The 26,535-nt window shown below is 37.2% G+C and overlaps 2 protein-coding genes and 1 long non-coding RNA gene across 3 annotated transcripts in view; 2 read left to right on the plus strand and 1 right to left on the minus strand.

The window, feature by feature from the left end:
- Positions 1-3,642, minus strand: part of LOC105264811 (uncharacterized) — a 28,426-nt gene extending 24,784 nt beyond the window's left edge. Inside the window, exons 1-2 of the long non-coding RNA XR_892019.1 lie at positions 3,402-3,642; positions 1,688-1,845 (exon numbers count right to left, since the gene is read on the minus strand). This is a non-coding gene — a long non-coding RNA (uncharacterized lncRNA). The remainder of the gene's footprint in view (positions 1-1,687; positions 1,846-3,401) is intronic.
- Positions 3,643-3,917: 275 nt separating this feature from the next.
- Inx2 (innexin 2) lies at positions 3,918-8,837 on the plus strand. Its single transcript, XM_011301953.1, has one exon. It carries the CDS (start codon positions 4,351-4,353, stop codon positions 5,425-5,427), a length of 1,077 nt encoding a protein of 358 aa, XP_011300255.1. The 5' UTR covers positions 3,918-4,350; the 3' UTR covers positions 5,428-8,837.
- A 4,466-nt stretch (positions 8,838-13,303) lies between these two features.
- On the plus strand, positions 13,304-18,689 carry Inx7 (innexin 7). The gene is made up of 6 exons (XM_011301954.1): positions 13,304-13,678; positions 13,893-13,983; positions 14,076-14,154; positions 14,372-14,549; positions 15,073-15,610; positions 16,562-18,689. The coding sequence occupies exons 1-6, from the start codon at positions 13,591-13,593 to the stop codon at positions 16,815-16,817; spliced, it is 1,230 nt and encodes a 409-aa protein (XP_011300256.1). The 5' UTR covers positions 13,304-13,590; the 3' UTR covers positions 16,818-18,689.
- The last annotated feature ends 7,846 nt before the right edge of the window (positions 18,690-26,535 follow it).

Genomic DNA, 26,535 nt, shown 5'->3' on the forward strand with positions numbered 1-26,535 from the left:
TTCGAAAATTCGAAATTTTCGAAAAAGTATCAGAGGAATATGACAATTGAGGAGGTATTCACTGAAATTCAAAAATTCGAAATTCGAACATGATAATCGAGGAGGTATTCACTGGAATTTTAAAATTCAAAATTTTCGAAACAATATCAGGAAAACATGGAAATCGAAGAGGTATTCACGGAACTTTGAGAATTCCTATTTTTCAAAAAAGTATCAGGGGAACATGAAAATCGAGGAGGTATTCTATTTACACCGGAGTGGATTTCCCACGGAGGAACTGATATTGAGGCTTGGTCCATGCGGTTTGAGAGCAAGTTCTCCTGAGAATGTTTGATTATAGAATTCGATACAAACACCGAGTGAAATCTACTGAGTCATTGAGGTCTCGAGTGCATCAATGACTAAGTCGCCTTTGTTCAGCAGGCACTAACTCATTGTTTCCCCTAATACGGAAGCTTTGAATAAATGTACAGTAATTAGAATTTTTTGTGGCCATGAGCTTCAAACTCAGATGAACATTTTTCAATGCAGATGACACGTGAACGTGCTCCATGACGAATACAATGCCTCAGTACCGTTGAGATCATCAATGATCGTACAGACAGTGGATTAGTGACTGTTCCATGATTAATCATAGAATTATTATCAGAAAATGAAGCGATTAACGTAGATTACTTTATGTTTACTGCATCATGAAGGCGATACTCGTGAGCTAACAATTACAATCACTCAGCCCATTTTTATTAGCTTTTTATAATTTTTTTTATTCGTTCCAGACTATTGCATAACTTTGACGGAGAAATATTCAAAGATTACGATTTGGATAACAGTGCATCTGATCATTACGCATTCCTGGAGTTTATTATATTTAATTATTCGAAAGAATATTCCTGAATTACTGTAAAATTATTTGTAAATCCGATACTTAGTTGCGACGAAACATATCGCACTAAATTTTCATTAATGAAAAGTTACACCGATCGAATATCAAGTTCTCAGCGGAGAATTCATGCGATCGTTTGGAATTTCTACGGCCTTAAAGAACTTTTCGTCAACCATTTCTTAAAGAACACTGATTTTCCAATTAATAAAAAATTCTAATCTGTTATTTCGACACGAAAACACTCGCCTGTATGGTCCCGTAGCAGGCACTACAATTTCAAAAGAATTTCAATCCATGTCCGTAATTCAAAGGTACTCGTTACCGATTATGTTCACCGAAATATTTACGACCAAGAAGAACGTGTGCAAACCTCATGCATAATACAATGATTCCATAATGCTATTAACCGACTAAATCGAAAATTGCTGACTGAAACTTTCAGTACTCGTGAAAATTGTTATCTTGTCAATTATAAATTTGAAGAATTTTCGTAATAAAAATCTTGAGTTTTATGCACAGTATTTTGTAATATGATAATGAGGAAAATAAATTTGATTTTTTATTCCTTGAATTTTATATTACGTTGAGAAAACTCGGAATATTATATCATTGTAAGAATCGTCAATTAACTAGCTATGATGACTTTTCCCATCTCCAACAAATTTACTTCGAATTTTTATGATCTCAATTAATTCTCTAAAAATTTTGACTATAAATTGGAGTAAAAGTTCCATAACTTCTACACAATGGCAAAACGCCAGGGTAAATTTTATTAAATATTTCTATCCGTGTGGTAACACTTACCAATATCTCGAAATATCATTTGCATTCGATACTGCATCCGTGAGAAACACATGGTGAGTGATTCGGTGCCTCTGGAGCATCGCAATGCGATGAGTGTCTCGGGGGTACAAAATAAATGGAGAGAGGCGCCCACGTTCGTCGTGTAAAGCTATCGGATACTGAAAAGAAAAAAAAAAAATATTAGAGTTCGAATGCTACGAGAAACACTGCTATTTGATTTTGGAACCCGTTACACGAGTTTTATGGACAAGTTGGGAGTCGTGACAGTCAACAATACAATACAAGGTGTGAAGATGAAGTTTATCTTGAGTTGGAGAGATGACACGGATGAGTTAATTCCACTCAAGAATTTCCGATATTAATTTATTTATAAAGAGATTTTTCCCTCTCCTTTGCAGCCCTCGTTTCTTATAAATAGAGTCGTTGGAGTTTTTCATTATTTTTACATGCAATGAATGTACAGAGCAAATGAGATTATTCCTCCGCACCACCTGCCACATCATGCAAATAACTATAATCTTCGAATTATCACTTCTTCCATTGTTAAAAATTTTCCTATTAAGTTCCTATTTCTGCTGAGTCTTGCAAATGTCTGGCTACAGCGAACTTTCGGGAATTTTTAGCTAATGGGCAAGTAAGAGAGATTGCGGAATTTTTGTCAAGACCTTTTTTGTAACTCTCATTTCACTCTACACAAGAGGTTCTGAGATAAATTTAACTACCTCTCTTAGATTTAGAGATATTTCTCAAAGACTCGACATGAGAACAATTAGGATTGTTACCCGTTACTTCATGGCTGCTGAATTATTCCGTAAAAATTAATATAAAATCACGAGAATAGAATGAAATTTATTACTGAGCGGGATTCATCGATTTTCGAAAGAATTCGTAGAAATTTCCTGAAATTCTTGGAATTTTTTCGCCAACTCCAAAGAATTCAAGGAAATGTAATGAATGCTTTTCATTCCATCTATGAATTCTTTGGCACAACCGATATTGCGACAGGTGTAATGATATTTCAGTGGTGAATACTGAGTCAAGTTGCTCTGCAACCACGCGCTCTTTTCTGGATATTAAACCATGACGTCGGGATTTTTCAACGACGCGGTTCTCCACGTGCATAATTATCGGGGGGCTGAGCGCGTGGTCGAGAGGAATGAATCCAGTGCCCGATCTACTGTCCCTGATTACTGGCGATAAAGCCAACTTGTGTGGGTATCTGCTTACACACTCAGAGGACCCCGAAACCACCGGGTGAAGGGATACGATGGAAATTTGACTCACCTTGTGGCTTACCGATGTGAAAAAATTTTAGACTACTACGATAGTGCTCTTTGTGTGGGTTTCAGAAATACACGAAGTCGAGGCAAATTTACAGGCATATATTTGCAGATTGTTACTTTCTCTAAATTTTGGGCACTTCAAATATTTTATCATATACCATACATATATAAATATTCTTCTAATTGGCGAATCAATTGAAAATGCCAAGTCATTTTTTCTAGTTGATATCTCCATCTGATATTCACTCATTTTTATATATTAAAAAATTTCAGCCTTAAATTCGTGAAAGTCTTCAAATTTATAATAAATTACCCTTATTATCAACTGATCATTAATCGTTTACTTGAAAAAGGAAGAACTGTTGAGAATCGATGATTCTTCTGTCGCCATTTAAGAACTCATCAAAATTCTAACAAAAAAAAAATCGCACCTTCATCTCAAAATCTCTGGAATCTCCGCATAAAGCTGTAAGTCCCAGAAGAAACATCCCCCAGATTTCCCTGAAACTTCCTGTTCCTTCCCTCGTGGTCGATCCCACGAAAATATACCGCCACAATATGTCACATGCCCCTCGATTTTCCGTTTTTCCTGAGGCCCCACGTCGTCGCCATGGTAACAGATCGAAAGTTCCGCGGGCGCATGCGTGCCCGATGAGACTCGACCCATCCCGAGTGGGGCCGAGCACAAAGCGAAGTGACCGCCGCGCTCCGGGGGGGATAGTGCGGTTCCCCCGTTCTCCCTCCAGTCCGACCCCCTTCTCCCCAATCAAGTAAAAGAGAGGGGGTTCTCGGCACGAGGGTACACGAATCATCCGAAAAAAAATCGGGTGGGGGTCTCGGAACCGGAGTGTCTCACAGAGTGAGACAGTAAGCTGCCGTAGGATTCGTTCCCCGTCGGTTAAACTGAAAGCATCCGAGAGGGGGGAAAAAGGTTATACCCCAGCCAAACGAGTGAGTGAGAGAAGAGGAGGGGTGAGGGTCCGGCTGTTCCGAGGCATTCGTTCAGTCCCCGATGCCCGACAGCCGAAGGTTCAAGCCCGTGTTATACTCCAGCATTGTAATTCGCACATTGAAATAACTACCGAGGTTAACATAAACCAAGTGATTACCCTGCGCACCCAATCGTCTGTTGATTAATTGAGAGTGATAGACTGAAGTGATATTCGGGTTTTGAATATCCAAAGAAGAAACTCAACATTCGCCGGATGCGTGTGTTTATTCCAACCCTCGTGGTTACTTCCAAAACAAAAGTGATTGAGGTAATCAATTAATTGCATAATTAATTGATTGATTGAGCGATTAGTCCGCTGAAACATTGAAAGGTGACGTGAGTAATAGTGAGATATTTAACATCGTGAATAACTGAGTGAAGAATCAGCCATGTTTGACGTATTCGGCTCGGTGAAGGGCCTCTTGAAGCTCGACTCCGTGTGCATCGACAACAACGTGTTTCGTTTGCATTATAAAGCAACGGTGATTATTCTCATAGCGTTTTCCCTCCTGGTGACATCTCGCCAGTACATTGGGGATCCGATCGATTGCATTGTGGATGAGATTCCCCTGCACGTGATGGACACTTACTGCTGGATATACTCGACCTTCACCATTCCAGATCGCAGTGGAGTCATTGGGAAGGACCTGGTGCAGCCAGGAGTTGCTGCTCACGTTGAGGGCGAGGACGAGATAAAGTATCACAAGTACTATCAGTGGGTATGCTTTGCCCTCTTTTTCCAAGCGATGCTCTTTTACGTGCCCCGTTATCTCTGGAAGTCCTGGGAGGGAGGCAGAATTAAAATGCTCGTGTTGGATCTCAATTGTCCTGTAGTGAATGACTCTTGTAAAGTGGAGAGACGTAAACTGTTGGTGGACTACTTCGGCACCAATCTTCATAGCCAAAATTTCTACGCCTATCGTTTCTTCTTCTGCGAGGTCCTCAATTTTATAAATTGCGTGGGACAGATTTATTTCATGGATTTCTTCCTCGATGGTGAGTTTACGACTTATGGCTCTGATGTTGTCAAGTTTACGGAGATGGAGCCTGAAGAGAGGATCGATCCCATGGCTAGGGTCTTCCCTAAAGTCACTAAATGTACTTTCCACAAATACGGAGCATCTGGTACTGTACAGAAGTTCGATGGCCTCTGCGTTCTACCTCTTAATATTGTCAACGAGAAAATCTATGTGTTCCTCTGGTTCTGGTTCATCATTCTCTCGGTTCTCAGTGGTCTGAGTCTTGCTTATCGTGCAGCTGTGGTGGCTGGGCCAAAGCTTCGTCTCGTTCTTCTTCGTGCCCGCTCTCGTCTCTCACCCCAGGATCAGATTGAGACGATATCCCAGAGGTTCCAGATCGGCGACTGGTTCGTACTCTATCAGCTCGGCAAGAACATCGATCCACTCATCTACAAGGACCTCGTTTCGGATCTAGCTCAGCGGTTCGAGGGAAAACAAGCAGTGTAGAATCATTTTTTTTTGTACTTCTAGAGAGAAGAACATGAGTTCATGAGATAATCCCTACTTGAGGGATTGAGGGGCTTTTAAAGGTGCCGGGGATAAATTTTCACGATTTTTGCATGAACATTTAATTTGGAGAGCGTCTTGATCGATTAATTCCATAGCGACGGTCTGTTAATTGTTGATTTTCCAGAAAGAGCATTGAAAGAATGGATCGTGAATTGGTCATCGAAAAAAATTATGAATTTGATTCATTCCAATTTGCCATTATTATCTCGAAAATTATTGATCTGAGAAGAAAACGATAGGATTTTTCTGTAGCTGATTAAATTACTGACGGAAAAGTTCTTTTGTTGTTTCTGTAGAAAATCAATGGTTTCGGTGTTAAATTGATAATTACGAAAATCTGATAACTTTGAACCACTTTCTTTATTAGTGAGCTATTGAATTAATCGATTGGAGTCGTCCTCGTGTCCATCCCCCCCTCGCCCCCTCGCCCCTCGCTTCCCTGCAATAAATGATTACATTACTCGAGACTTTTTTCGCAAAAATAACGTTTTTTCGAAGGCCCTGGGTCGTGGGTCGAGCTCAGTAGACTCTAATTGTGTGATAAAATGGGACGGCGTTGTTTCCAATTTTTCCAACGGTTTCAAGCATTTTCAACCATTTCCCATCGTTTCTCCACCTTCGAGAGCGATTACGTGGCGTGCAGATATCGCCACCTGCCGGCAGGGGCCCACAGTTGGCTGGCAGTTGGGCCCCTTGGGCCTTGGCTCCTTTGTCCAGGTGTTTCCACAATAGATGCGAATAGTTCAAGCATAGCCTTCTAATTCGTATTTTCTATCAAGGGTGGGCAGGATACAGACTCCTTTGAATACAAATGCTGAGGCACAGAGAAAAATAATTCTCCTTCCACAGGAAAAACCACTTACCTCCAGATACTGCTGGCACTAGAATTCAATAATCGAAATTCCCGGACTTTTTCATTTACTTCCGTGATTTTGCGTTAAAATGAAAGACGGATTCTAATTGCTGTTGATATTTACACTAGATTCAATGGAATTTCACTTGTTCCACGGGATTTTATTGTTTTTGAAAAAAATTATTCGGGATTTCACTATCAGACTGCAAAATACAATAATTCAAGTCGATATTCCCTGTGCGCCAGTAGTTCCTGTGATTCTCCCATATTTACAAACAATACTCAACACTTTTTGACAATTATAGTAGTAAGGTAGTATTCAGGCAGCTTGAGTATATCCGTGAAATTCCCACTGCAATCCTGACATCAGCAAGTACAGGATGTGGAAAGAAACACCTGGACCTAGGGAATAAAAACAACGCTGTCCTCCCATAGTAGCATAACTTCCATATCCTACCAATCCAGTAGCGAAGTAGTAAAGTGGAATCAGTCTAATTAAAAAACGTTCATAACTATAAACATATCTAAAAAACTATCCATTTAATGAGAAAACATCAGAGAACTTTTTAGTCAGGAATTTGATCAGCTGCAAAAAAGTTCTCTAGCATTTCTTCCTGAAGTCTATGATTTTCGATATAAATCGATAATTATGACTCATGTCACTTGATAATTTCGCTACTGACTCCATCATCGTCTCGTTTCGCTATTGCCGTAGTTGATAAATATCCTCCAACGTAGAACCGTAAGACATAGAAAGATATATATATTATATATGATGAAATTATACATATAATTGTGTAGATACACGTATCTTCGCGAACCGTCCATTCCAAGTGAAACGGGGACCAATGTTTTCATGTCGTCGCGCAATAACCAACATATCCTTTAATCTCCCAATTTCGTGGGTGAGTACCCATCACGTGCCCCCTATAATTACTGTCGCATTTACCGTCCCGCGGTGCTGGACACCTCTAATTCCTGATAACCGGGGAGTCAGAGCTGTTGCACCAGTACCCGGTAGCTGCCTTAAGTACGCCTATGTAACGAGCGAATCTAATTAGTTGATTAAGCGTTGAAGCGTTTAATGCTATCGACGTGTTAAGCTGTGCCAGATCATCATTCGTATTGATTTGTATTTTATCTCAACAGCCAAGTGATAAAACGAGAAAAGTATACTCCAGGAGAGAAGAGGTACATAATAACAGGTCGAGTTTTCGGAGAATATCTCGGAATTTAAATGAAATAACAGAAATTTCCTCAGGATCTCTTTTGCGCTGTTTTTTAATGGAATGAGAAACTTGGAAAAGGTATAGACCAAAATTTTCTCAACGCTTTTAAATTGAGAGATATTTTTCGAAAACGAACTTGTCATCACTTGCCGTTACCTCTGCGCTTCTGATTTTCACAATTTTGCTGTATTAATTATCTAAAAATTATTGATTTTAGGAGAAAATGTTATCAGGCCGTTTTTGTTGAAAATGAAATCGACTGCAAATAAGTTCATTTAAAGTTCTTTCTGAAATCGATATTTTTTGGTAACCCCATTATTAATAAAAATTGTAAACTCTAATTATTTGATTTAATCATTTCGCTACTAATTTGTATTCCATTCGAATTTTGAGATTAAAATTAACGTGAATTGAATTTACACTCAATGTAAGACTGCCAGTGTTCGATGATTCCTTGATGATGAGATTTTTAATCATTCCTTGGATGTCTTCTGATGTCTTCTATTGTCGGTAGTCTGAATTGATGCCACACCTTATGTTGTCACGAGTGTTTCTTTTTTTTGAATGGATCAATGGAGTCGTGATAAGCTAAGAATCAAAAGACTTATTTTTGGAATAGAGAGATAAATTGTTGCTTGAGAATGAGAGGATTAAAGAGGATAAAAAAGGTAGAGTAATTGAAATGGTAAATTGGGGGATGATATCGTGCTGTTTTCAGGCATTTAGTGATTAGAAACGTTTGGATTGAGACGTGAGGCATATCTTTGGTGGGAATATTGTGTGATAGTCGACGACAGTTTCTCATCTTCTTTCTAATAATGAATTAATCTTACTGTAAGGAGCAGAGCTGGAAATGGAGTCTTAATGTTTCATCAATCGTAAATTAATCATTTGTTACTGATTAATGTATTTTTAAACACCAATCCGCGGTTAGGCTACTGCTTTTGTCATACGATACCGACTTTTACTCCATTTATTATATTTATGCAAGCATTTTCATTATTGAATTGGACACGAAGATACGAGGATAGGTTTTATTAAGGAATTATCAATAAATCGTTTGTAGTGTGCATTAGTTGAAAATGCAATAACATAAACCGAGACAATAAATACAGTTCGTATGGATGATCTATTATATTTTTCAATTTGTTAATAATGAGAAAATAATTTACAAATTGTACAGATGATGAAGTGAATATCTCTGAGGAGAAAAAAGATTTTTTTGGAAAGTATTTAAAGTTTTGAATAAAGTGCCTAAGTAAGATTGAAAATTAAAGGGCTTTGATGTTTATTTCCATGGATCCAATTACGATAATTTCAGGGCGAGGGCAATCGCAAGCTTGATGGCAAAACGTTATGATATTTCACGGATGATCGGGGCTATGGGGCTTGGAGCTCTATTAACCTTCAATCAAGTCTGAATGACCAGGTCGCGAGGGGCTCTCAACGTGTCTGGTAGGTATATACGTTGGAATTATTACTAAGGTGGAAGGGGGTTTCCTCTTTTCAAGTGTGTGAGTTCAGCAGTTTTTCAACTTCATAATGTACCGCGGACAATTAAATACAGCCAAAAATTCCTGAGAACCACCCACCAGAGAAGATATAACATTTTTCGTAAATGTGAAATTCTATACTCGATTGGAAGAGTGAGATATTTTTCGTTGAAAACATTGAAATGTTAAAAAGACTGAATAAAATTAACTACCAAATCACTAATTTTTGTGCATTCACTGATTTTTGATAATTTTATATCATCTCCGGGTTGTTTTATTAGGTCAATCGTTTTTTAGGTGTTTTCAAAAGGATATGGGTGAGTATTAAGTTAAGTATTAATTGTACGTTGTGTGCCCCGAAAAACTTAAAAATTGAATTAATTGTTCTAAAATCTCCTAGAACAATTAAACTTAAATTTCCAATTCCCACTATTTTTCGTATGAATTTTGTTTTTTTTTCAGAATTTCGAAATGCCTTGAAACGGTACAAAGCCGTCATATTTAAATAAACTGTACGCTACAATGTATTTTTAAAAGAAAGAATAAAGGGAAATCTCAATACCGCAAATTAAAAGGAGGAATAGGGGAATTGACATGATAAATGTGAATGACTCAACAGAATTTCTAATAATGCCGCAGTAATTCCGAATCAATGTGGAGACTATAATTACTAATTACTATCGTCAGTTGTCGAGTTAAGGATGAAAGAACGGCGGATAATTTTGGTGCACGTCTGAGGGAACTAAGAGGAGTAATTGCATGCCAAAGAAGTTATCATCCAATTCATCGATGTGCACTCAGTGAAGCTGGACAACAAAGACTCCAGTGCACTGTAAATACCGATCGAGCGACCATTTCCAGCTCGGTCCATTGACCGATCGCGTTTCTACCTCACTGGACAATTTCATTCCCTCGTACCTTTTTTTTTTAATAAAGTTCGCATAGGTGAATGGAGGTATTAAAATAACGAGGCTGCGACGAGCCTCCGTTTGACTCAAAGATGTTTCTGCACCGAGTAATCGTTTTTTCAAAGAAATGAATGACTCTTTGAAGATTCGAGACAAAAAACCTTCTCGTAACACACAAATGACGGAAAACCGATGATCTTCCCATTTTTTTACATCTTTCCATTTTTTAATTCTTCAAAAAGCCGATAAGTTTTGAGCGGAGAAAGCAGTTGCCAAATGGCCGCTTTCTCTAATTTTTTTATGGGAAATTTTCCCTTTGTGGTTGGCGTCTCGATATGACTGAACATGGTTGCGTAAGGGCGGATGTGCATAAGATTCGAACTTTATGGAGAATTCACCGGAATTCTGGATTCTCAGCAGCCGGCGTCAATTTTTTTTTAATCAGGCAAAGTGGTAAACTAGGATAACTGCATTTATTTCGAGGCCAGCTTTTAAGCAATATCTCGAAACTGAAGGAAGACCACGATATTTTCGCGGATACCTTTTTTGCAGCACTCATCTACTTCTATAAAAAATCTCTATGCCAAAAATTCGTTAAATTTATCACTTATCCTAATGTACCAGTTCGCATTGAAATACATTCTTAACGTGATTTGTACATGAGTATTTCTATAATATAATTTTTATATATAATATTATTCGGCGTGATGAAAATGAGGCGTAAGTAATGGTGATCTGATGAATTAGAAGTGGTTGCATTGGAATATTTTTCAAATTTATGTTTATTTTGAAGCAGTACTATATTTGTCATGATCTCAGAAGTTTTTCTACTCCAAAGGTGGGGACTCGAGGCCAACGTGAGATCTCTCAGGTAAGTTCATAGAAGGATGTAGTACTGGAGAACCGCGACTTCTTTTCGAAAGAAGAACGTCGGTTGGAGCGAGCCATGAGGGCAACGGCCGGTCAAAGTCCTTACGCTCTACCAAGCAATGTTCAACACGAGGCGACCAATACTTTCTTTCTTATGGAGCAACTCCTCCAGAGTTGCCCACCATTTTCGTGGAGAAGGTACTACGAACATACCGGGAAGGGGAATCTCATGTGCATCACAAGCCCAAAATTTTGCGGTGACATTTATTTTTACGATTATCTCATAATCCTATGATTTCCAAGTTGTTATCGATTTTTTTTCTATCGATCATTCTACAAATCAAACAATAAATCAATCGGATTTGGACATTGATATATAGCTATATTTCCAATAATATGTTCATGTATTGTAAATTATTGTCGTAAAAATTGACAGAATTCTCGATCTTGAGGTGAGAATTTCCCAATTCCAGGAATTATTATCTTCAAAGCAAGAATTTAGTTCGATTTTCATGAAAATAATTTATAACGCGTGAAAATACAAGTCGATATCAAGATTATTGCCAGCGCTGTTAGGATTTTCTGGGTGAAATTTCCGTCACATTCCTTGAAAATTGTGAGTAATATTTAAAAAGTCTGGAATTCGAAAGTTCAAATTTTTTTCAACCAAATTTGAAAGCCTCGTATTTTCAAATAATTAAAGAGTAGTTGTAATTTACCCTGGAAAATATATCTTCAAATCTGAATAAAATATTGAGATTTTCATAATGACCTTTTTGGTGGAACGAATTAAGAGTTACAGAAATCCTCTAGACAAACATTTCTGTCTCTATTTTGAATTCCTAGCAATTCACAGAAATATGACCAGGGGTTTTTCCTTCGAAACCCGTCATTCCTCCAGAATTGCGATTATCGTGCGGCTGAAAAATGTTGAATTCCCTTTGTTTATTTGCTCGATCAAAATCGCACAAATAAAATAATCAAGATAAATCAATTATCACAAAAAAATGTGAGATTCCGCTTAACCTAGAGTATTATCTGATCAACAATGGCACTTTCCCTTGAGATATATAAAAAATTGTTTCTCGGTATGATTGCGGCATCGATTAGGCAAGAGAGTTATCAACGAGATTGATTGGTCGGGCGCCTCAATAAAAAATCAATAGAAAATATAGATGTCCGCTGGATTATAGTAATCCCCCGTGGACTGTCAAATTGCCGAATAATCCCCAGAATGGTGTAGCACACCCAAATCTTCTCAGAAATCAAACTGAAACCTTATATCACTCTTATCTCCCCTAGTATACAAATGCGAGGTGAGCCACGATAACTGATTAGTCTCACTTAGTATCTTTTAAAAAATAAGTCCCCCAATATTTCATACCCCAGGTAAATTCTGCTCTCTCGTTGTATGTGGAACTAGACCGATAACGACGTGTCACCTGATTCCGACAGCTGTGACCCGCTTCTTCCACGCTGATAGAAAAATATTAAATTTAAAAACACATTACTAAAAATTTTTAGTGAAGCCAAATTGCAAAAAGGCACTAACTCCGACGTTTTAATGCAAAGTTACCGGAATTCACTGAGAACTCTACGAAATTCCTTCTCTTTGGGCTAATCGACGATGAATCATTTACTTTCTTGAATTTTTAATGGAAATATGAATACTCAGTACAAAATAGCTCAGAATTTTTAGTTAGGAGAAATATCAGACATCGTGTAAGATGGGAATGTAAAAGTTTGAGGATAATTTAACATTTTTTCAGCCGAAAATATCGTTTTCCAATAAGTTTATTTGTTTATTGAAATGCCTTCTCGAAAAGTTTATATTGCGGCTCATATTTCGGCGGTCCCCGCAGTCTTTATTCTATGTCCAATAAGTGCTGTATAACGCTTCGGAAAATTTCCTCACAATTGTTTTTTGCATTTTCTAGGATTACACCCATGCTCACTGAATATTAAAATTCAGATTCACAGTTCCCACTGCATTTTTCATGAATTTCCAGTTTTAACGTACATTATTTTCATGCTGACTTCGTTGTGAGCGAATTTAAAAAAGGGGCAAGAAAAAAAAAAGCTTCCGTTCGGAGGCTAAAACGAAAAATATCGTATTAAAAAAAAAATTCTCTTCAACAATATTGTTGTCAGAAGACAATTCCAAAGGTTCACCTAGAACGATAACGAGGTATCATCTAATCCCACCCACGTCGACGTCACATCTAGGTGGAAAAATGAGTGATAACCACTCGAAGACATCCAACACGGTTCCAGCGGATGCCACCCACCGGGGGATGAACAATGGAAAAGATTCAGATAGGAGTCGTATTTTTAGCATCACGGTAGATTACGATGAGAGGAGTCTGATTGAATTACATGACTTTTTTTCGATTGTTGCAGCACTTGGATCTCTCTGATTTTCTTACTCAGCTCGGTTTATCAATTGTTATCAAACCGCTGTTGGGTATCAGTTATTTCAAAACAATCTCAAGCCTAGCTATTCGTATTCTCCAATTGTATTTAAGTTGAAGAGTAAGCGTGTCTCGCTGAAAGGCGGTACGTTGCCACTTTTTTGTCAAGATAAGACCCACGATTTTATGAAATAGTCGGAACGTGTCAGTGAGGCGACGATCGTTCTTACGCAAAGGCTCCAGAACTTTCTGCTTTTTGAAGTGTCACGCGATTTTTTTTTACTGTGGGCGGCCTTGGATATCTCGGGAATTCCGTGACTTCTTGTGGGGAATAAGATGTCCACTGTTCTTGCTACTTTCTCCGTCCTCAAGGACCACGTCAAGTTGAGGGTCAACCAGGACTCTGTTGCTATCGATAATATCGGTGAGGCTTTTTTTTTCTTCTCATTGCTTTCAGAGATTCGCCAACAGTATCAACCACCAGTGGTTTCAAAGGATTTCGGGTTTTGGGTAAGCCCCTGGCACGATGATCTATTTGTTTAAGGACGTCTTTAGGTTTTGATATATATTTTTTTTAAGTCGGCTTTAATGGGACTGCAAATATGTATTATGTATTTTGATTGAATTTTTAATAATAGTTTTCAAACTACACTATCGAGCAACTTTCCTCATCCTCTTGATCGGTTGTCTGCTGGTCACGTCCCGACAATTCATTGGAGATCACATCAAGTGAGTATCCAAAATTTCAGATTGAATTTTTGGTTTACTTCCCGTAATTTTTTTCCTCGTCACTTCATAATTAATCGTGAGACGGATTACAGATGCATAATAGATAATGACGAAAGAATTCTGGGGCACGTGATTGACACATTCTGCTTTTTCACATCGACTTTCACCGTCGTGAGTATTAATCCCACTAATTAATATTTCGATCAAGTTCCTGGATATAGCTTCGGGATTAATATCCAAGAAAATATTTAAAAAATCATCGATGTATAAATTTTTTTAAAGAAAATTGTCACGTGCAGAACAGGTGTTGAGTAACAGGAAATCGAGGACTAGAAGAAATTTCAATGAGAAAAATCGTTGGGCTTTCATAATTTTTTAACAATTCTAGTCGAAGTACATGAATGCGACGGAAGTGGAGTTGGGGCACATTCCGCATCCTGGCATAGGATCACACACTGAAGAAGACGAGATTGTCCATCACGCGTATTACCAATGGGTTCCATTCGTCCTTTTCTTTCAAGCAATCCTCTTCTACATACCTCATTATCTGTGGCGCAGTGCGGAAGGTAAATTTTTCATTCGAAAAAAATATCCTCACGAATTCAGCAGAGAAGAGTCGATCCGCTTGAACAGGATCCCACCCGGAGTTTTCAGCCAATATCTTAAAATCTAAAAGAGATGATGAAATTTCCCTTAACCCTTTTTTATAGAGCATCCCTAGATAGACAATAAGTTTCCTATAAATATCTTTCCATCTTCGATAGATTCCGAGATATCGCGAAGGACAAAATATACAGATTTTTTTTATGAAGTTTAATTTAGTTCGATGTTCATCTCGATTTCTGTATCTTGTCCTTCGCAATATCTCGAGATCTAGTGGGGATAGAAAAAGGTGCAAAGGACGTTTTTTGTAGAGCAAAACCAGATCTACAAAAATGGTTCAGTAAATTTTCTTCTATCTTTGATAGGTCTTGAGAAAATCCGAGGATCAATAGATACAACAATGAACACGATTTTTTTTCAACAGTATTCCTCCGTATTCATTCAGTAATTTTTGTTATTATGACTTTGAAATTAATCTGTGGTCAGGTGGTCGCCTGAAGGTGCTGGTATCAGGTCTCCATACGGCGTCGCTGTGCTTGAGGGATGAAAAACTGGACATGGGAAATGGCAAGTCAATTCCTTCGAAGGCAGATCGCGACGAGAAAATTCAGATAATAAGAAATGCCTTTTTGAATCGTCTCCACGCGAATAGACCCTGGGCATATTACCTAGGATTTTGTGAGGTCCTGAACTTCGTGAATGTCCTTGGCCAGATTTACGTAACGAATTGGTTCCTGGGGGGTGCTTTCATGGACCTGGGGAACCTCGTGACCCAGGCAGACGAGACCGACTGGAACCAGAAGATGACACCCCTTGACGTCGTCTTCCCGAAAGTCACCAAGTGCATTTTCCATAAGTACGGACCCTCCGGAGGAATCCAGAGGCACGATGCACTCTGCATCATGGCCCTGAACATTGTCAATGAGAAAATCTACACTTTTCTGTGGTTCTGGTTTATCATCCTTGCGGTTATCACTGGACTCGCACTAGTCTGGAGGATTCTCACGATGATTCTACATGCCAGGTAAGTGAAAAGTTATATTCCAATATTTTTCAATTAGAAAATTCTTATTTCAATTTCAAAATTCGAGTTTTCGGGAAAAAACTGCGATTACGAAAAAATCTCGCAAAATTATTACGAATTACATGGAATCATCATTTATACGTTAACAATTACAATTTTTCATTGTAAAAAGTACAGTATTTGAACCGAATTGTTACTAGATTCATCATTTCAATTTGATAAAAGTGTATGTGAATTTCAGGAAAACTTGTCATTAGTTAATTATAATTAATTGGATTGTACGAAAAAAATAGGAAAGGTTTGCCCAGAGCAAATGAAGTTCTCAGGTGACTCAAATTATTCACATTTTAATTTTAGGCATTATCACTTACTTTAATTGAACCCTCACTTGTCTTAAAGGACAAATATCGCTTCGAAGATTAAGGTATTTTTCCTGAGAGCGAGAAATATTTTTTTCTATATGTACATCTACAGCGAGGCTGTGAGCATTATTGTGTGTCATAAAGTGTTGATTGTTCGGGAAAACTGGTTTATTGGCTGTATGGCCTCTGCTCGAGGTGACGAGTTTGTGGGGAGAGGTCTTTCAAGATTGAGAATTATTTGCGGCTTGCAGGGGAGATTACGGTTATGGAAAAATTTATTTCCGTATTTTCACACAATGCGAAGTTTTTTCTCCCTTTATAGGGTTTGCGCCATTTTCAGATCCTCTGTGAAATTAACAGTTAATTAAAAAATTTACTTGCACAGAAAACTCGATTTCCTCCCCCAACATTTATAAATAATTTTGGAGAAATTGTCTCTTGTCCGCAACCACTCGATACAGAAGAAAAATCGATTTTAATAATATTATTTTCTTTATTCAAAAGGAAAAGATGATTTCCCAGAACATTTTCTTTAACTTACAAAACCTTTTTACCATTCCCCCATATCTAATCACGAACATTCCCTCAGGAGTATCGGCTTCAACCGCTTAATATTTTCAATGGCCTGTCCGGGTAAATACAACCCCTGGGATGTCCTCCGAGTGACTCACGAGTACCACTTCGGGGACTGGCTGTTTCTGTACTACATCGCCAAGAACCTGGACAACTATGTGTTCAAGGAGTTGCTGGAGCAGTTGGCCCACGATATGGAGGATTGGAGGGCGAGTCGCTTGAAACAGCGTCTTCCTACGCTCGACGAGGAGGAGCCCTTGAAAACGATCTAGCGGCCATCAATCACAGTTCACTCGAGGATTCTCCGAGCTGAACCCTCGAGGACCAAAGTATGTTCCTTCAAAAGAATTTCGCTGACTTTCTTAGATTTCGGGAAATTACTCTGAAGCTTGTGTAAGGAACTAGTTGATTTGTTACGCTTTAGTTCCAAACGCGCATACCGATACTCGAAAATCGTTTTATATTGCTCCGATTGTAAGAAAATCGGTTCAAGAAAGTTTGCCCTTCTGCCTTTTTTCTATTTTATTTAAGAATTATAGATTGCGAAAACCTCCTGGCGCAATTTTCCGCGGAAAAACATTTTCTTGTCAATCAGTTCGTCAGCCGCTACGGACTGAATTCAAAAAAATATCGTATATATCGTATAATATAGTATATTTTGTCTCTAGGTCTTTTTTGGCAATTGCGAGTTTCAAATTCAGTCTCAAATTCGGTCTAAGAGAGAAAGAATATGTAGGATTTAATTTTTTTTTATAGGAATTCTCGGGCATAAACTCGAGATTTTTTCTTTGTATTTTTTCAACGATAGTATTTTGAGAATTTTTTTAACTTTTCCATGCATTTTTTTCTCACATCGTACATTTCAAACAAGGAAATTCCTTCGAAATTCATCCATGAGAAATTTTGTAGACTCTCACTAGAAGTTTCACTGGAAAATTTTCAATATTATATACAGAGAAAACTCAATAGTGAAATTGATTCTGAAGTATTAACTATGAAGAGTCACCCTGACATGCAATAGAAATTACAATATTTTTTTGGAATTTTTACGGAAGAAATGTAATATCAAGGTGAAAACTTCTTTGAATGATAATAAATTTTAAATCATTGACAAACGAAACTATTTAACAGTATTTATTTACAAAAAAAAATGCAGTAAATTTTACTACAAACTGGTCTGGGGACTGCGTTGAGATAATTCCGATCATCGAACTCGAATCGATCGATCGACCTTTCGGAGCGTCAATCTTTTTTACAAGCGCAATTGATAAGTCTCCATGACTCGTTGAAGCGGCTTTACTCATTGTCTAAATACCTCTGAATGATACGTAACAGGAAGTTGAATAGTGAGTACAGAGGGACTATGAGTGGGACAAACGATGATTCTGCCTTGCGTAAGGACACCCGTTTCTCTGATAGATATCCATGGCCGTTGGATTCATGGTACACGTCACTATCCGGTTCGACATGATAGTGGTAACAATGATTGTTTAGAAAAATTGTTGGGTGGTGAAAGGGTATCTGGGGTTTGTAACATTAGATATGGAAGCTGAATGCTTCTAGCATTGTGCGACGAATATCGGGTAATTCTACCGGTCTGTACCTGTGATAAATTATATTCGAGTGAGTGATATGAATAAAATATGAGCGACAGAAAAATTTTATGTAATACGAGCAAACTGCACTTCACGGGCAAATTGCATCAGGAATGACGTTATCCTTTGATTAATGGATTTAATGGATTTACCCCTTTGGGGGAGGGGTAAAATGGAATGCATTTACTTAATTGCCAAGTCATTTATTTATTTTATTTTGGGCTCATGGATTTTTATTAAAATTATTTGTTTGTCAGATTAATCGATATTTAATAGACCTCGAAGATTCGATGTATTTCCTTTTGCCATTTCGCTAATGAACCCATCAATTTAGCTGAATTTGAGTCACAGGAGATGAGTGTACATCGACAATTGAATGACGTATTGAATTAAAAAATGGTTGAAGTGTCCATTTGTCAATTCGATGAATTTTGTACGATTGAAAGAATGTGTACTTGTCGTATGGGAGAGAAAAGCTCACGGATGAGAAACGTCTCCGGATGTCACATGCATATGAAAACATATTGAATAAATATTTATAGAAACATGTATTGTTCAATTATCCAATCCACGCCCACCGAAATTGAAATTCCTGCTGGAAAATTTGTGCGTTGATGTTCCGAATTTATGTTTTTCCATTGAATTAACTGTTTGCTTAGAAATATATAGTATCGATATATATATCGATATAAAGAGTCGAAAGAAAATTTTGAAACAAAATTTGAAATCAAATGAAAGGAAATTTCTTTCGAGTGAGTTAGATGATGCTCGGTTTGAGCGATTTTATTGGGTTAAAGTGTTCTGGACGAGAAAAAAATCCACGTGCATGACTTAAGTGGAGTCAACGGCGTTGTCTTCAAGCCCCCTCGAAGACACTTTAGAATTGTTAAAATAGTTGGTTGAAACGAGGGGATTGTGGCCCATTGTGTACATAGCTGCGTGACAATGGGGCACATATTGCGTGTGACACTCATATAAAAAGAGTAGCTCTCACTATTTGTTTTTCTGCTAGTGCGAGGTATTTGTCTTCATCCATAACAGAACCAATATCACAACAGAATAAAAAGTGGAAAGAATTATTTTGGAGTTTTTTAAACATTTTTGGTCGGCACTAGTCAAAGTTTCTGATTCCTTCAAAAAAAAGCAATTAATAAAATTGATTAACTCCGGTGTAAGAAATGAACGCTTTGGGTGGATGGCTGATTATTATAATGAGAAAAAAGTATGTGCTGCTGGTTAAATGATTATTCAAATAATCCTCCGTTTGCCACACGATCCCTACGATAATCATAACACAGTCGTCTCAATTACTCAACATGCACGAGATTAAACAGATGTATTTCATCCAGAAGCTCATAAACCCGGCATTCGGCACGACTCGTCCTCTCATGTTCTGTCGTGTTCTATAATCATGTAACTGATAAATAAGGCGAGTTAAAAAAATGAGAAAACTGTTGTTCGTCAAGAAAAATGTACTATTTTTCCGATAAAGGGACTAAACTCTGAAATTCTGTTAATGAAAGTTAATTAACAATTTTGTTAAGTCTATCTATTTATTCAATTAAATATTTAGTACTCGCAATCACATATGCGTTGAGTACTATTCTTCAATTTGAATCGTTAGCTTCAAAACATTTTTTTTTTAATTTACTAAACTTTTCTTGCAGTGTATAACTTTGAGAGAAAAGTCATTTGGAGAGTTTATTATGAAATTGAGGCATTTTTACGGGGGCTTTCGCTTTATACCTCTTCGTAATAGTGAATAATTTTCACGAAAAAATGACACGCTGTCTCGGTATTTTCATCAATGAGCTCGTCTACTGCACCCGAAGTGATTAACGAGCGCCAACGCCTCCAGTGATGATTGTACAGAGCACCCAGTTTAATAATGTCCTCGTTCGCATTCTCTCTCATTTTACGTTGAAGCAAAATCACTGGAGCGAGTTGAAATTATACTACTGTTGTATTGTAATCGTCTTCGCGTGAATGCGTAATGAATTATCGTGACATTGCGAGTGAGGGTAATTAAGGGAAATAGCCGTTATCGGTGGACAATGCGGCTGAAGTGTTTTCATCATTTTGTGGAGAATTTGATTATTAATTCATCCATCTACACTAAGAATCAGACATGAACAGACTTTCGGTTAATGAGCTTCGATTTTCGAAGGCCTACACATGTTTTCTTCTCGTTCATTATGAATGTTTAATTAACCCAAATAAATACTCTAATACGAAGAAAACATTTTTGTCATTCTCAGAAATTTTATTATTTGACATAAATAAATGGTTTACGTCATTTGAATAAACAATTTATTCAAATTAAATAAATTTTTTCGTGGATTAAAGAACTTTTTCAGAGGAACGATATCTTGTTTTTATGTAACAAAATTATTTTTATTGAAATGATTAGACATATTTATTTGTGATAAATATTTTTGTGGACGTGAAGAAAATTTTGCATGCAGGAAGTGAACTCTTTTCTACGATGGATTCTCTCCGCACTGAATGACAGAAGACAAATGGCCCGGCTTGCGTGTCAAATATCGTCTGGAAAACCCTTCGGAAAATCTGGGAGCCATGTGGCCACACAGAGCTCCTAAAGGGTCTGACTTTCCCCTCAAAGGGAGAACTTCGTGGTATCTCTCACGTACGCCTGGAAATGCCTCAACTTGGGGAGCTATTCTGGTCCAGGAATTTCAGGTGCCCTACCCTGATTGTTCTCTAGGGCTACGTGACTTTCGAGACCTAGAGTTTCACGTTTTCCAACGGGAAAAATCCCATCACCTGTTGGTCCGAGGGACTCCAAAACCCATGGGACATTCCCGTGAGATGGAGGAAAGGAATATTTATGACGGGCCATTATGGTGAGAATTATCTAAAATGCCTCACTATTCAAACATTACTGCCAATGAAAAAGCCGAAGGGATAATTTTTTAGAAAGATATCGAAGATATTTGGAAAAAAAACCGTTTTACGGCAGTCGTAAAGAAAATGGAATTTTCTCGAATTCTAAATTTCAAATTTGTTCTTGGAGATTAAATAAATGGATTTTCGCTTTTGTATTTTTGATTGAAATACGTAATTACTTGGCAACTAATTAGGATGGTAATGATGATGTCGTTGATAAAAGTCTAGGCAACAGTTTGAAATTAAATAAAATGATAAATCTAGTCCATTCAACACAGAAAAATTATTCAGAGAAAATTACGGAATATTCCACCTAATTCGCAAACGAGAATATTTCTCGGTGAATTTCTATAGAGATATAAAAGAAAAATAAAAACATTCAGTAAATTTTCGGGTCTGTCATTAAAAAAGTACGAAACAGTTACGTAATTTTTCTGGAGCCTGTAAAATGTAACAGAGGTTTCACGAATCCTTATATGTACGAGGAATTTTTACGTAACACTTCGTAAATTTTACGTGGTTTTTTTTGTTGTAGTTTTTATTGGACTTTTCTCGCCGTGAACTAGATTTTTCCGCGTTGTCACCCACGACGTGCAAAAAATTCGTTTTTTTTTTCTCGCTGTGGATAAAATTTTTCGGAGTTTTAGAGATAAAAAATGTAAATGTGACATGTGAGTTGTGCGGGGCCGAAAGCAATGTATTGCTCGTTAAAAGCGGTGTGTTTCTCACGTCCTCCTCAGTATTACACTCGTTAACCCTATTTGGTTTTTGCATCACGTGTCACAGGTGCCCCATCGCAAGTTGAATCGGCAAGTTGCTTTTCACTGGGTGGTAAGCACACCCGTAGATTAAATTATTCAAGGAATCCGGTCATATGAGTTTATTCTCCCACTCGAGCGAGGGTTCCGATTTACATTAGCCGCATATGGGGCTGACAATGCGCGAGATAAAGAAAGGGACGGGTAGAATGAAAGAGGATGATAGAATCCACCATACATTCGTCATAATTGACACCATTGACCCACAGTGACTCTCAACCCATCCAACATTTGCGTGGGATCGGCTGACAGAAAAGATTTTGACCCCTTCACTCGACTCCATTCTACCTTGATCCCCTCGTATTGAACCTCCTTCAATCAACAACAAATCATTCTGAATTATCGATCATCCTCCGCCCAATCTCTTGCGAATTCGAAGCTTCAGGCAATTCATTATCTATGATAAACATATTCTTGTTGTTATAAACGTCAACTGTTGTTCCACAATCATCTCCGAGATGCTGGCGCGTTCATCATCCCAAGGCTATCACCTCAATAAGAAAATTATTTATCGTTGTGATGATGATTTTTCTGTGCCAATTCTTCAACCGTTTAGGGGAGATGATGGTAAGTTCTCGGGATTTAATACCGATTTGAGAGGTTATTTAAACAATTTTGGGAGATTTTTTAAAAGTGTTTTTAGATTCCGTTTGGAGGCTTTCAGTGTTTAGAGTTTAGGTCTATGTTGAAACTTTAGAGAGTTTTTAGAGATGATAGGGGAATGGAGGAGGGGAATTCGGTGAGATAAAATATCAATTTTCTCATTTGAGGCAGTCGGAATTGATTTATTTATAGCGAGATATGGAATGTTATTTTATGATTGGGAAGGTCGTAATGTGAGGGATTTAATATTCTTCATTTGGGCTTTGAGTGCGTCAAATTAAAAGTTTGGAAAGGTTTTATTTAATAATTTTGAAGGTGTCAAGTTGAAACTGAAAATCCTGAACTTAAAAATTGAAAATGACATTTGAGGTCTTGGAAAATTTTTACATAAAATTTCGCATTTATTGAAGTTCCCGATATTATGAGCTTTAAAAATAATTCTCAATCTAGATTTGAAAAGCTTCATGCTGAGATTTTAAAAAATCTTCACTGTCGATATTTGAATATTTCTATCTGACGCGGGAGATTCATGAATTTTAAAATACAGTATGTTATTTTTCTAGTTTACAATCAAAATATTTCCGAGTCAACAACCAAAGTGCCTGAATATTAAATCAGATCCACTATCCATTTAAACTGAGAAACTGTTCGTAAAAAGCAAATGCTTGTTTTAATCGGTTGATCACATGAATTTTGAAAGGTAAAATGGCGAATCTCTAGGTTGGAGATTCCTTTTCTAATGCTTGAAAGTAACCTTGAACCCACACAGCTTGATAAAAGGAGAAAGGGAGTGAAGAAAAAATGGAGGCCCTGGAAGGAAGAAATTGAATAGTTTTTTATTCTGACTCCCTCGGTGATTGAAACTGCGTCATGCTCAACAACGTTCGTCTTTGTCGTCGCGGCCTAATTACAGTAATTGCAGTCTCTTGTTGCATAGATGGAGTCTGTACTCATTCGCTGATCCAAGGGACTATCAGGCTGTTAGCTGTGATCATGGGAATAAGGGAGTTTATTATTACACGAGCAATATTAATCCTTATCTATCTCACGAGAAAATTACGTATGATATTCTCCATTAATTAAGTCACTCGTAATTGGGAATTGTCTGGTTCAATCGAATTCCATTACAGATTATTTCGTGAGAACCTTTCACTGACTAGAAAATCAACGAATAACAAGAATCCGTGGAATAAAAAAAAATTCACTAAAATTAGTCTTTCGGGAGAATTCATGAAATTTATTGAATTTTTAATGAGACTAGGAATTGTTGGTGTGATTAATTGGAAATTAAAAAATTTATTTGTCGGAATTTTACGATCCCTATCAATTTTTATGGAATAATTGAAAATGCAAGAATGTTGTCATTAAAAGTTGCTCATTTTAATTTCAGTTTTGATGGAAAAACTATGAAAAAATAAAAATACTCGGAAATGAAAACAGAAATATTTGTAAAATCTGGAAGATATCGATCTCCGTTTTTCACAGACCAGAGGATATGTCATATTAACCGCTGACAATATTTTTCTTTTTCCCTGATATATATCTTGACTAAATTAAGAATATACTAGTCTAAATCTAGCAAGCCGGGGAAATTTGTACATACTCCTAGGGCTTTCGTCCATCTGAAATGAAAAATAATTGGTATTAATGGAATAAACCTCGCCCGCGGTCATTGTAATTCAATGAAGTAAGCGGACGCCCACGACCGCGAATGATGGAATTCGCTGGATCAATGTCTCCGCTCGATGAATATCATTCAGTCGAATTGCTAATTTAAAAAACTCCCCAGTATTGACGGCATATAATAACTATTTTCGAGAACAAACAATTGCCTTACATGAAAACAAGTCTGCCAAACAGATTATTGGAGGAATATAACTAATGGATCCTTTATAATCAATCAATTAAAAAAACGTCTTGATAATTTTTTAATTATTATACTTACATTTATACTTTCGATTAATTTATCTGTTAATCTGGATTCGTGCTGGATTTAATCGCATTATTAATTAATGAAATTACAAGACAACAGATGAATCAAATAATTATTTTTATAATTTGTTAATCTGTTTTATTAGTTAAACAATTAATTGTTGTATAGTTTTTTTTTTCAGTGTACCAGACTCGCATAAAGTGGAATCGCGACACGTGTCTGGCCTTTGCTCCACGCCCTCCTGTTCTCCTTTTATTTTTCGTTTCCTCTGCTTTCCCATATTTTTTACCCCATATACGTCACTTCATGCACTTTTTGCCGATGGTCTGTGTCCCAGATGTCAAACATCTGATGCAATTCCGAAGAAAAAAGATACTGGAGGTGATGTTTACAATGATTGCGTTCGCGTCAGGTCTCGTACTTTCAATCAGATCATTAGGACTATAAATAATAAATAGACTTTTTGCAAGATTACCTGCCGCATTTGAAAGCCACCATCAAATCCAATTAAATTTCTATCAAATTCGGTGGCTCCAGTATTTTTTAGATTTTTTATTTTAATTTCGAAGAACGAAAATTCATTTTCATCAAAAATATCAAAAGGCCTTTTTTGTCAAAAATTGAATGAATTGTACAAAAATTTATTACAGTTTTTCTTTTGCATCGCTAATTTCCGAGATAAATCGATAAAAAATGGTGAATTCAAAGTATTTCACTTTAACAGGTGGCGAGTGAAGTTTGGCTCTCCCTGAAAATTCCTAAAAAATGTATGAGGAATTTTTTTTTAACAGTACGCCACTGTACCCCACCGAAATCACCATGAATGGAGTTCTCTCTGCGTCTCACCCCTTTCCGGTCGCGTGGTCATGCCCATGAGGAGATCCACATGCCATTTCTGTAGCTTCCCATGCACATAGGCGTGGAGAAAAAAAACACACCGTGCAAAAACTTACCGTAAATATCAAAAGTACATCCACCATTTTCCAGTTACTCAGACTTCGCCGAATTGACCATAAGCCTGCACTTTATTCCAACCGCGTGGCTCATGCGTCCTCGTCCTGATGCAACGTGAGCGATAATTTTTTTCTTCAATGGCGTAACGACACACTTCCATCGCATTCATGTCTCCATATTTCTAGATTATCATCGCTATGAAGATGGATGAACGATGGCAAGACGTTTCGATTTTATAGAGACGTTTTTTTTAGCAATCACATACAATTCGCCGTGTATGTACTTTGCTCAATTATTTCATCTTCTTTCGATTTCCTAAACATTTTCATTGTCTATATATTGAAGATGAATTTTGTATTTTAAATTTATTCGGTTGCTTTATACTTCGAGACAGAATTGAAAAGCTTATATTTAAATTGTAATTAATTTATTGAATTAGCAATTTTTAAAATGACTTGGAAATTCGTGTTCATTTGGCCGACTATTTCATCATCTTTTCCCCTCGATTTCCCTCAAGCCTCAACCTCGCAGGGTTGGGGTTCAATAAATGATCTCCCAAAAACGAGAGCCCCAGCACTAAAATCGAAGGGAAAGCCTCTGGTCGAGGTTGCCACGAGCTTGGAGGAATCGACCTCGGGTACATTGCCAGTGCCACTCGTTACCTCGGTGTTTCTTTCAGAAGAGGAATGCACTCTACCCAAGAGAAGCCCTTGGCTATCGCCTCCATCTCCATCTCTCTTCGCTTCTCTTCTGTAATTATAAACGCTCTCGCCCAAGAACTGGCCCTCAGGAAAATTTTCAGTTCCAAATTGATACTCTTAAAAATAATCTTATAATAATAATTTAATTATTTCAGTAAATGAGAATTTTATTTCCATTGACTTTTTCAATTATCGTTAAAAATTCGAGTTTTTGAATTAAAAATTTGAGGATAAATTAGAGGGATTATTGGAATATAAGGGATTTTCTCGGAGTAATAGAAAATTTGGAGTTTTCGATTCTGAAATCTTTTTCAGGTTTAATTGATATGTACAACAAATTTTTATTACAAACATTTGTTTATCCTTCGGAGATCCGAAGATATTTTTTGCTAAAAAAATAATAAAGCGATCACAAAGTAACTGCGATCCCAATGAAAAATAAAGTTTTAACATATTTACGATAACTCAATTTTCGAATC

This window comes from Fopius arisanus, unplaced genomic scaffold, assembly GCF_000806365.1.
Source record: "Fopius arisanus strain USDA-PBARC FA_bdor unplaced genomic scaffold, ASM80636v1 scaffold00025, whole genome shotgun sequence".
In the NCBI taxonomy this organism is placed as follows: domain Eukaryota; kingdom Metazoa; phylum Arthropoda; class Insecta; order Hymenoptera; family Braconidae; genus Fopius; species Fopius arisanus.